The sequence below is a fragment of the Mesocricetus auratus genome, unplaced genomic scaffold (assembly GCF_017639785.1).
Source record: "Mesocricetus auratus isolate SY011 unplaced genomic scaffold, BCM_Maur_2.0 Super-Scaffold_100007, whole genome shotgun sequence".
Lineage (NCBI taxonomy): Eukaryota > Metazoa > Chordata > Mammalia > Rodentia > Cricetidae > Mesocricetus > Mesocricetus auratus.
This window is the reverse complement of record NW_024429191.1, coordinates 52057173-52069483: the sequence shown is the minus strand read 5'-3', so window position 1 is coordinate 52069483 and position 12311 is coordinate 52057173. Positions and strand designations below refer to the sequence as shown.

Sequence of the window (12311 nt, the reverse complement as noted above, 5' to 3'; positions counted from 1 at the left end):
AGTCCAGCTTCAGGAAAGAGATCAGCCCCTCCAAGACCCCAACCCCAGCGAGTCCAGCTTCAGCATCCCCAGCTTCAGCTGCAGTAAGGAAGGAGACCAGTGGAGACGGAAAGACCCCACCAGCACCCACTGGAAGAAGAGATGGGAAGAAGATAGAATAAGAGATCACTCAGCAATAGAAACACCAACATGACCCCACCAGAATCCAGGGATCCAACACCAGCAAGACCCGAAAAGCACTACATAGATGAAGAAGAGGAGACAGACCTTAAAAATTATTTCATGAAGATGATGGAGACCCTCAAAGAAGAAACGAGGAAATCCCTTAAAGAAATAGAAGAAAAATCAAACAAAAAAATCCATGAAATGGGGGGAAAAATTCAAGAAATAAATAAATCTCTCAAAGAATCTAAAGAGCACCAAGAAAAAACAACCAAGAAAATTAAGGAAACAGCTCAAACAGTTGAAGGATTGAAAGCTGAAATAGAAACGATAAAGAAAACACAGAATGAAGGGATGCTGGAAATAGAAAAGCTCGGTAAACGGTCTGGAACTACAGATGCAAGTATCACCAATAGAATACAAGAGATAGAAGAGAGAATCTCAGGTGTTGAAGACTCATTAGAGGATATAGAGTCGTCAACCAAAGAAAATCTCAAAACCAACAAATCCTTAACACAAAATATCCAGGAAATATGGGACACCGTGAAGAAGCCAAACCTGAGAATAATAGGTATAGAAGAAGGTGAAGAACTTCAACTTAAAGGTACAGAAAACATATTCAACAAAATCATAGAAGAAAACTTCCCTAACCTAAAGAAAGATATGCCTATGAAAGTACAAGAATGTTACAGAACACCAAATAGGCTTGACCAGAAAAAGAAGTCACCTCACCATATAATAATCAAAACATCAAACCTACAGAGTAAAGAGAAAATATTAAGAGCAGCTAAAGAAAAAGGCCAAGTAACATACAAAGGCAGACCTATCCGAATTACACCTGACTTCTCAATGGAAACGATGAAAGCCAGAAGATCCTGGTCAGATGTCCTAAAAACGCTAAGGGAACAAGGATGCCAGCCCACACTACTATATCCAGCAAAGCTCTCAATTACCATAGATGGAGAAAACAAAATATTCCATGACAAAGCCAGATTTAAACAATACGTATCCATGAATCCAGCTCTACAGAAAATGCTAGAAGGAAAACCTAGAGCCAAGGAAGATAACTACATTCACAAAGACACAGGCAATATATAATCATACTTAACAAAACACCAAAAGAAAAAGGGAGGAGAAACTACACAAAATAACTTCACTAACAATAAATCAAGCGCAAAAAAGGATCACCAATCAATGGTCATTAATATCCCTCAATGTCAACGGCCTCAACTTACCTATAAAAAGACACAGACTAGCAGAATGGATACGAAGACAGAACCCTTCCTTCTGCTGCATACAAGAAACACATCTCAACACCAAAGACAGACGTTATCTCAGAGTAAAGGGCTGGGAAAAGATCTTCCAATCAAACGGCCCCAAGAAACAAGCGGGCGTAGCAATCCTAATATCTAACAAATTAGACTTCAAATTAAAATCAATCAAAAGAGATGAAGAAGGGCACTTCATATTCATCAAAGGAAAAATACATCAAGACGAAGTCTCGATTTTAAACATCTATGCCCCAAATACAAAGGCACCTACATTCGTGAAAGAAACATTACTAAAGCTCAAAATGCACATAAAATCTCACACACTAATAGTAGGAGACTTCAACACTCCGCTCTCACCGCTAGACAGGACCTCCAGACAGAAACTTAACAAAGAAACAAAAGAATTAATAGAAGTTATGACCCAACTGGGTTTAACAGACATCTATAGAACACTCCACCCAAATACAAAGGGATATACCTTCTTCTCGGCACCACATGGAACCTTCTCTAAAATTGACCACATAATAGGAAACATAGCAAATCTCCACAGATACAAAAAAATTGGAATAACCCCCTGCATCTTATCAGACCACCATGCAATAACATTAGAATTCAACAATAACACAAATCACAGAAACCCTACAAACTCATGGAGATTGAACAATGCACAATTGCACCATCCCTGGGTAAAGGAACAAATAAAAAAAGAAATTAAAGACTTCCTCGATTTCAATGAGAATGAAGACACAACATACACAAACGTATGGGACACTTTGAAAGCAATGCTGAGAGGAAAGTTTATAGCACTAAGTGCCCACATGAAAAAACTGGAGAACAGTCATACTAGAGAATTAATAGCACAGCTGAATGTTCTAGAACAAAAAGAAACAAACTCCCCCAGGAGGAGCAGACGCCAGGAAATAATCAAATTGAGGGCTGAAATCAATCAAGTAGAAACCAGGAAAACACTGAGAAGAATCAATGAAACAAAGAGTTGGTTCTTTGAGAAAATCAACAAAATAGACAAACCTCTGTCCAAACTAACCAAAAGACAGAGAGAGAACATGCTAATTAACAAAATCAGGGATGAAAAAGGGGACATAACAACGGACTCTGAGGAAATCAAGAGAATCATCAGGGCATACTTTGAAAATCTGTACTCCACAAAATTTGAAAATTTAAAGGAAATGGACAATTTCCTGGATAGATATCACTTGCCAAAACTAAATCAAGAACAGATAAATAATCTAAACAGACCTATAACCCCTAATGAAATAGAAGCAGTCATCAAAAGTCTCCCAAAAAAAAGCCCAGGCCCAGATGGCTTCAGTGCAGAATTCTACCAGAAATTCAAAGAAGAGCTCATTCCAATACTCGTCAAAGTATTCCACACAATAGAAGCAGGAGGCTCACTGCCAAACTCTTTCTACGAAGCTACAATTACCTTGATACCCAAGCCACACAAAGACACAACTAAGAAAGAGAACTATAGACCAATTTCCCTCATGAACATTGATGCAAAAATACTCAATAAAATACTTGCAAACCGGATTCAAGAACACATCAGAAAAATCATCCACCATGATTAAGTAGGCTTCATTCCAGGAATGCAGGGATGGTTCAACATTAGAAAATCTATCAATGTAATCCACCATATTAACAATCTGTGAAAGAAAAACCACATGATCATCTCACTAGATGCTGAAAAAGCCTTTGACAAAATCCAGCACCCCTTCATGATAAAGGTCCTAGAGAGATCAGGGATAAGAGGAATGTACCTGAATATAATAAAAGCAATATACAGTAAACCAACAGCTAACATCAAACTAAATGGAGAGAAACTCAAAGCAATTCCTCTAAAATCAGGAACAAGACAAGGCTGTCCACTCTCTCCATATCTCTTCAATATTGTACTTGAAGTTCTAGCTACAGCAATAAGACAACAAAAGGAGATAAAGGGGATACAAATAGGAAAAGAAGAAGTCAAACTTTCACTATTTGCAGATGATATGATAGTTTACATAAGTGACCCAAAAAACTCCGCAAGGTTACTCCTAGAGCTGATAAACACCTTCAGCAATGTGGCAGGATACAAGGTAAACTCAAAAAAATCAGTGGCCCTATTATATACAGATGATGAAGTGACTGAGAAAGAAATCAGAGAAACATCACCTTTTACAATAGCCAAAAACAGCATCAAATATCTGGGGATAATGTTAACCAAGGAAGTGAAAGACCTGTATATCAAGAACTTTGTGTCTTTGAAGAAAGAAATCAAAGAAGATACCAGAAAATGGAAAGATCTCCCAGGCTCTTGGATTGGTAGGATCAACATAATAAAAATGGCAATCTTGCCAAAAGCAGTCTATAGATTCAATGCAATCCCTATCAAAATTCCATCACAATTCTTCAAGGACCTGGAAAGAACATTAATCAACTTTATATGGAAAAACAAAAGGCCCAGGATAGCCAAAACATCCCTATACAATAAAGGAACTTCAGGAGGCATCACCATACCTGACTTCAAGCTCTATTATAGAGCTATAGTCCTGAAAACAGCTTGGTATTGGCACAAAAATAGGCAGGTAGACCAATGGAACCGAATCGAAAGCCCTAATTTTAACCCACACACCTATGAACACCTGATTTTTGACAAAGAAGCTAAAACTGTACAGTGGAAAAAAGAAAGCATCTTCAACAAATGGTGCTGGTATAACTGGGTAGTGGTATGCAGAAGACTGCAGATAGATCCATGTTTATCGCCTTGTACAAAACTTAAGTCCAAATGGATCAAAGATCTCAACATACATCCAGCCACACTGAAACTTTTAGAAGAGAAAGTGGGAGATACTCTTCAACGAGTTGGTACAGGAGACCACTTCCTAAACATAACACCAGTGGCACAGGCACTGAGATCGACAATTAACAAATGGGACCTTCTGAAACTAAAAAGCTTCTGTAAGGCAAAGGACACAGTCAAAAAGACAAAAAGGCAGGCCACAGAATGGGAAAAGATATTCACTAACCCTACATCTGACAGAGGGCTAATCTCCAAAATTTACAAAGAACTCAAGAAACAAGTCTCCAAAACACCAAAGGATCCACTTGAAAGGTGGGGTGCAGAGCTAAATAGAGAATTCTCAGTAGAGGAGGCTAAAATGGCCAAGAGACACTTAAGAAAGTGCTCAACATCCTTAGCCATCAGGGAAATGCAAATCAAAACAACTCTGAGATACCATCTTACTCCTGTCAGAATGGCTAGAATCAAAAACACCAAAGACAATTTATGCTGGAGAGGATGTGGAGAGAGAGGAACACTCCTCCACGGCTGGTGGGAATGCCGACTCATACAGCCTCTTTGGAAATCAGTATGGAGATTCCTCAGGAAAATGGGAATTAATCTACCACTAGACCCAGCAATTCCACTCTTAGGCATTTATCCAAATGAGGCAGGTTCATACAACAAGGGCATCTGCTCCACTATGTTCATAGCATTGTTTGTAATAGCCAGAACCTGGAAGCAACCTAGATGCCCCTCAACTGAAGAGTGGATAGAGAAAATGTGGTACATTTACACAATGGAGTATTACTCAGCAGAAAAAAATAATGGGGGCTGGAGAGATGGCTCAGTGGTTAAGAGCACTGACTGTTCTTCCAGAGGTCCTCAGTTCAATTCCCAGCAACCACATGGTGGCTCACAACCACCTTGAATGAGATCTGGTGCCCTCTGCTGGCACATAGGCAGAAAACTGTATACATAATGAATAAATAAAATATTTAAAAAAAAAACAATGGAATCTTGAAATTCGCAGGGAAATGGATAGCACTGGAAGAAACCATCCTGAGTGAGGTAACCCAGTCGCAAAAAGACAAACATGGTATGTACTCACTCATATATGGATTTTAGATATGGATCAGGATAGTGCCAGTCTGCACTTCCACAGATAGAGAGTCTGGGAAACAGGAAAGAACCTAAAAGATATGCATATATGCATAGTACCCAAGAGAAGAGGATGGAGACAAGATCCTCTGAATGGATGGGGAACACGGCGAGGGGTGGGGGGAGTGGGGCCTGGGAAGAATAGAGGGGGTAAAGAGGAAGGGAGTTGGTCATGGGGGAACAGGAAGTTGAGGGGGTGGGGGTAGAATAGGGGGAAGAGGGAATCATAGGATCGAAGACAGATCAGGCACCAGAGTGACCTCGAGTGATCTAAAGGTATAACATCAATTGGCAAGCTAAGCAATAGTGGAGGGACCACCTCGAATGCCCATTCCTGATAATGAACTTGATGTCTATAACCATCCGGGAGCCTTCATCCTGTGACTGATGGAAGCAGAGGCAAACACACAACTAATCACTGAACTGAACCCAAGGAACCCAGTGACAGAGAGAGAGGAGTGATGAGCAAATTGGCAAAGAATGGGCTGGCAAAACCAGCAGAGACAGCTGATCTGAACAGGGGAGTGCTCTTGGACCCCAGACCGACAGTGGGGAGGCCAGCATGGGACTGATCTGGACCCCCCCAAATGTGAGTGTCAGTGAGAAGGCCTGGGCAACCTATGGGGCCCTGAGCTGTGGATCAGTGTCTATCCCTGGTATACAAACTGTCTTCATGTGCCTATAGCACAAAGAGAGATGCTCTTTCAGCCTGAACTCTTAGGGGAGTGCCTTGACCCTACCAAGAGTAAAATGACAGACTCTAGATATCCCCTATGTGGAAGGATTTGGCAATAGAGTGGGGGGGGGGGGAAGGGGAGTACGGGAAGAGGGGAGGGAAAGGGAACTGGGATTGACATGTAAAACAAGCTATTTAAAATTAAAATTAAAAAAAAATTAAAAAAGGTAAAAGGGGTATTATGGTATGGAAATGAATACTTGGTATGGATATGGTTTTTCATTTATTGATACAAATTCAAAGTCAATCTTGTGATTTGTATATTTCTCCTCTTGATTAAATATTGTGCTTATACTGATCTATTAAAACATAATGCATAATTAAATACAAACTATATATAGTTACTTATAATAGTCAGAACTTATAGTTAGGTGAGTTAGGTTTTTTAGATATACAGAAATATATTTGAGATAGTATTCAAACCTTTCAAAGACCTTCAGAAAATGGCATTTAAAATGGTTTAGGGTTTTTCTTGACAATGAGAAATGTCTGCTCCTGGCAGCACCAATTACGTCTGAGAGGAAGATGGGTATCGAAGAAACTTGTTATAGAGTTTACCTTCAACATGGCAATATTAGCCATTCGGGCAAGAAATGCTCCTGCCTAGACTGCTTGACTGTTGTTGTATAATCTGGACATGCAGGACCCACAGAAAAGTGACTACTGAATTTGAACAGTCTTAAAGGGTTCCTGCTTCATGGAAGAGTCGGCCAGACTTTCTGCAGGACACCAATGAATGAATGACTGCCAATGCAGGTGGACAGTTTGAGACTTGCTGCTTTGCTGAGAAGTCTTCCAGACACACTATAGCCTGTGGGCTGAAGATGGATGCCCCAATGTTACAGAGGAACTTTGGGTGACTGTCCAGGTAGTGAGATGTCTCTGTCAATTTTAGTGTTTATATATTATCCTTCTGTGGTCTATGATGGAGTTGAAGACAGATAGTTATAATTATAGTTTTCCTTAGTTATGACAAAAGATAAGCTACATATAAGACTTCAGACTCACAAAGATAGGATAGATGATATTTTCTTTAAATCTTACTAAATGTTAATGGACAAAATATTATTATAGTTCTTATTTGTTAACTGTTCTTTTATATATAATTTGACTATGTTAAAGTTAAAACCTTTCTTTTTATTTAGACAGAAAAGAGGAGATGATGGGAGATGTCATTCTGTAAATCTGTCTCTTTTGTTGGTTGTTGAATAAAGCACTGTTGGCCAATAGGGAAGCAAGATAGGTGGGACTAGGAGTCAAGGAGGATTCTGGGAAAGAGACAGAATCAGACACCATGTAGGCTGCCATAGGAATAAGAGGTCTGGACCCTGTTCTCCAGTAAGAGAAATACTTAGATTAACAATTATGGGATAAATACTTACGTCAGAGCTAGCCAGTAAGAAACAAGCAAACGGCCAACAGCTTCATAATTAAAAAAAAAAATCTAAGAGATGTTGGAGAGATGACTCAGTGGTTAAGACCAGTGGCTGCTCTTGCAGATGTCCTTACTTCAATTCTCAGCACCCACATGATCTGTGACTCCAGTCCCAGGGGATCTGATACCTTATTTAGCCTCCAAGGCACCAGGCATATATGTAGTGCACATACATTCAGGCAAAACATCCATACACATAAAATAATTAAGGAATCTTTAAAAATCCAAGGGAGGTAGGATGTAAGACAGCAATAGAGCGTCTGTCCAGCATTCCCAAGACCCTAGATTCAATCCTTAAAAAAGAGAGAGAAATGGAGATGGGAGGGAATCTTTTAATAAATAAACATCTGAGATATTTCCTTAGCTAAAATGTAACTAAGTATTCTTTAAAGGCCATCAGAAGTTATCAAAACAGCATACTTTGTTTGCTGTATCTGGTATCTAATCCATACTTCAAAGATGTTAGGCAAGGGATAGCTGTGACATTATACCATAGCCCCACCCTGTCCTTCATTTTGTTAGGAGATTTTGTTAGTTCTTTTTACATTTACTTATTTGCATATGTACTAAGAGGAGAGCACACATGCCACAGGATGCATATGGAGGTCAGAAGACATTTTGCAGGAATTGGCTCTCTCCCATCATGTGAATTCTGGGGATATAGTTGAAGTCATTAAGCTTGGCAGAAGGTGCCTTTGTCTTCTGAGCCCTCACAATACCCCTAGGTCTTTTTTGTTGTTTTTATTTTTGTTTTCTCAATGTTTGTTGATAATGAAACAAACTTTACAAGTTAAAATGTAAAACTTAGCAAGTTCTGGGAAAACCAGAGCTTCACAGAGAAACTCTGTCTCAAAAAGACAAAAAGAAAACAAAAGAAGAACTCTGGTTATGAACCGAAGACACATTAACTCAGCATTAATATGAAGACACATTAACTGATGCTAATTGGACCCCTTATTGTGTATAAGTAGATAATAAAAAATGTCCTTCCTGCTTAAAAAAAAAAAACAAAGAGTACCTGATGCTTTTCCAAAGGACCAGGGTTCAGTTCCCAGCACCCACATCAAGAGGCTCACAACTGCCTGTAACTCCAATTCCAGGGGATGCAATGCCCTCTTCTGTCCTTTTAAGACACTACAAACACACACTAAAGCACAGATACATCATGAAACAAGTAAATCCTTTTTTTTAAGAATTAGGGTTCTAAGTTTCATAAATTGAAAACTTATTTTGATCGCAACAAAAATAAAGTATTTGGGCACCCAAAAAATCACATCAAATACAAAATAAACTAGCCTTTAACAACTAGAAAGGTCCATGGAAAGCTCAGAGAATGGAAAGAATGTAGCTCAGAAATGAATGTCGTTCTCTGTGGTGTAGAAAGATTGTGGGCTGGAGAAAACAGAAGGCTGAGTCTTTGGCTCTTTGGTTTCCTCCAGGGAGTTCATCTGTCCTTCTGGGAACAAACCCAAAGCTTGGTCAAGACAGTGTTTGGCCTAACAAGCAACAAAGGAGGGTACATAAGAGGGAGCTGGGAAATGAGTGCATGGAGAGCAGAGCATAGCCTGAGCACGCGGCCCCACAGCCTAACAAGGAGCCAGCCTTCCACTGTGCTACCCGGTGCAAGTGCCCAGCAGTGAGAGAGACACAGGAGAGGAACCTACGTAGCTCAGTGTGTGATCTCCACAGAGAAAGAAAGACAGGGAGGGCACAGGGAAGAAAAAGAAAGTGGAGGGGACATTTGTTTAGGACACTGTCCAATATGGCAGCCATTAACTATGTGTCCAGTCTGAAGTACAATGTTTCATATGTACAAGTTACATCTGAGAGCTAAGGAGATGGATCAGCCAGTCAAGTGCTTGCCCTACAAGCATAGGACCTGAGATTAATCCCTGGAACTAATGTTTTTTAAAGACTGGTGCTATGATGTGTATTTGTAATCCTAGCACTGGGGAGGTGGTTGAAATGACATTTTATATACACTAGGTTAAAGAAAATACATAATAAAAATAAATTTTATCCCAGTACTCAGAAGGCAGAAGCAGGTAGATCTCTGTTACATAAGTTCCTAGCCAGTGAGACTTGTTTTGAAATAAATAAATAAAATCTAAATTAAATTAATTTCATCCATTCCTTTTACTTCCTTTGAAATAGCTACTCAAAAACTGAAAATGACATGTGTAGCCCACATTTGTGACTTGCATTTCTGTTAGACAGTGGTAGCTTAAAAGTCCCCAAAATGGCCACCAGATCAGGACAGAGGGGCCTCTGTTTAAAATGGGTCCTGGGTGAGTGGGTTGTATGGGTGGAGACCATGGAGGACAGTGGGCCAGCTGGGAGTAAAGACAATGAGGCTGTGTTCGGCAGTTCATTTTGGGTTGAGTGTGACCAGGGGCAGTGCCAGGACAATGGGCACACCCATACTGTAATAGGAAAGCCATGGTTACTACTCTTTCTTGGCTCAAAATATCAGTGGGTTTATACCCAGATCAAGATCTAGAACTTCAAACTGGAAAGCAGTGCTGAGCAACTCACTCAAACCCACCCACTCCTGTACCCCTCCAACTGAGGAGGGGGAGCCAGAGACGACAGGCAACTGCCAGTCAGAGATTCCCTCCAGAAGCTTGCATTTTACCTGCATGGGAGGAACGCACCTGTGCTCTCAGCACTTGCATTTTACCTGCATGGAAGGAACGCACCTGTGCTCTCAGCACTTGCATTTTACCTGCATGGGAGGAACGCACCTGTGCTCTCAGCACTTGCATTTTACCTGCACTGGGGAGGCTAAGGAAGGAAGGTCCACGTTTGAGACCAGCAAGACCTCCTAACAGAGGAGGGGTTCATTCACGACAAAGGGCAGACTGGACCTACTGTACTATACATCATCCTGGCCCAGCTCCTCACTCCTCCAGAATCAGAGCCAACTTCTACAAGTCAGAATTCGTGAAGTCAAATAATCAACCTAAAATGCCCTGCGGCCCCAAATGAATTAAACGTGAAGGCCTCTGGGAAAATGAGAAGTGTCCCTGCAATCTTTATCATCTGAAACATGTCCCAGCAAGATGGATTCTGAACCCCGAAGACTGAATACAGACCCTTGGCAAGAGCTTTGAGACACGAAGCTCAAGTGTGGGGCACTGCACTCCAGCCAAGAAGCCTTAGTGGCCACCTAGCTCCGACAAGGGAACAAGCTGAGGCCCCCAAAAACGTGACATATTACACTCCGCCTTGATATTACTTTCTGTAAATTCTCTGACTATAACCCAATCCTTTTCAGAAAACTGACAGGAGTAGAGTCTGAGGCTTGATGTCCATTCTCAGCCTACGGAGTCCACTGTCCTTAACTCTTAGGATTTTAAATATATGTGTGCGTATACATATATGTGTGTGTGTGTGTGTGTGTGTGTATGCTATACATACACGTGTATACTATATATACACATATATGTATATGTATGTACACACATATGTATATGTACATATATGCTTCTGTGAATATATATTGTGTGTATTGTGTATCTGTACAGACTCGTGCATGTGGTGGGGTACATGGGGCCATCAGAGGGTAACTTTTCAGAAGTCAATTTTGTTTGTTTGTTTTTTCGAGACAGGGTTTCTCTGTAGCTTTAGAGCGTCCTGAAAAATCACTCTGTAAACCAAGGTGGCCTTGAATACACAGAAATCTGCCTGCCTCTGCCTTCCAAGTGCTGGGATTAAAGGCGTGTGCCACCAATGCCTGGTTCAGAAGTCAATTCTTTCCCTCCATGGTTCTGAAGATGGAATTCAGGTCATTAGGCTTGCTCAGCAATTGCTTTTACCTGCGTGGACCTCTGAATGTGTACTTTTCTATCTTGTTTTCAAAAGCCACTGGTTGTAGTGTATAATTACCAGACTGGCGTTGAGTAACCAAGTGAAATTTTCTGTTCACTTTCGCTTCTACGGAGTGAGAGGAGCGAAGTAAGTCTAATTCTGCATCTGATTCCCAGAGCCCAGCCTGCCTAAGAGGTAAAAAACGAAGCCTGAACTTGAGGGCACAGAGCAGATGTGAGCCACGAGCAGCAAGCGTGATAGTCAGGCCTGTGGTTATTACTCTGAAAGCGAGTCCTCTCAGGTCAAAGTACAGAAAATGGTGGTAGAAAGTAGAGGCTTCCAGCACCATGAGCAGGCCCCCAGAGAAGCCTGAGAGTGGCAAGATCGGTGCCCACGGGTGGGAAAGCTCCCTGGGAAAATCTAACGGCTTAGCCTGAGCTGCAGCAGGCTGCGAGGCCCTGGGGGAAGGGGCAGCGGGCGGAGGTCGGACAGGCTGGCAGTTCTAAGGGGTGCTTCTTCGCGGAAAAGTGCTGCCCGGGATGCCACCAGTATCGTCCGTGGGTGGCGGCTCCAGGACGCTGCCTCACCTGGGGCCCGGCCGCCGCGCTCTGGGTCTCTGCCCGGGATGCGCGGGCGCAGCTCGCCAGCACCACGAAGCCGGATGGGTGGCCGGGTGCAGCCTCCAACAGGGCGGCCTTCACGGACGTGGTGCCCAAGTCGATGCCGAGGGTGACGGGTCGCGAAGCCATGGCAGCAGTGACAGCGAAGCTCTGGTGGCTTGAGCAGCGCGCTAGCCGAGGCACACTTTACAGGGGGGAGGGCAGAGCGGGGGCGGGGCTCCCTGCCAATCTTTCAGGCGCACGCAACATGGCGACTTCTTGTCTTCCCATTGGTCAAGGAAGGCCGACTCACACACACAGCGACCCCCGGCTATAGGTGGAGAGGCGACAGAAGGCG

General features: G+C 42.0%; 1 protein-coding gene across 1 annotated transcript in view; it reads right to left on the bottom strand.

The window, feature by feature from the left end:
• Shpk (sedoheptulokinase) overlaps positions 1–12204 on the bottom strand; it is a 28353-nt gene extending 16149 nt beyond the window's left edge. The window contains exon 1 of the mRNA XM_005067429.4: positions 11942–12204. Coding sequence (XP_005067486.1) covers positions 11942–12103 — 162 coding nt within the window. The 5' untranslated portion in view covers positions 12104–12204. The remainder of the gene's footprint in view (positions 1–11941) is intronic.
• Positions 12205–12311: the final 107 nt, after the last annotated feature.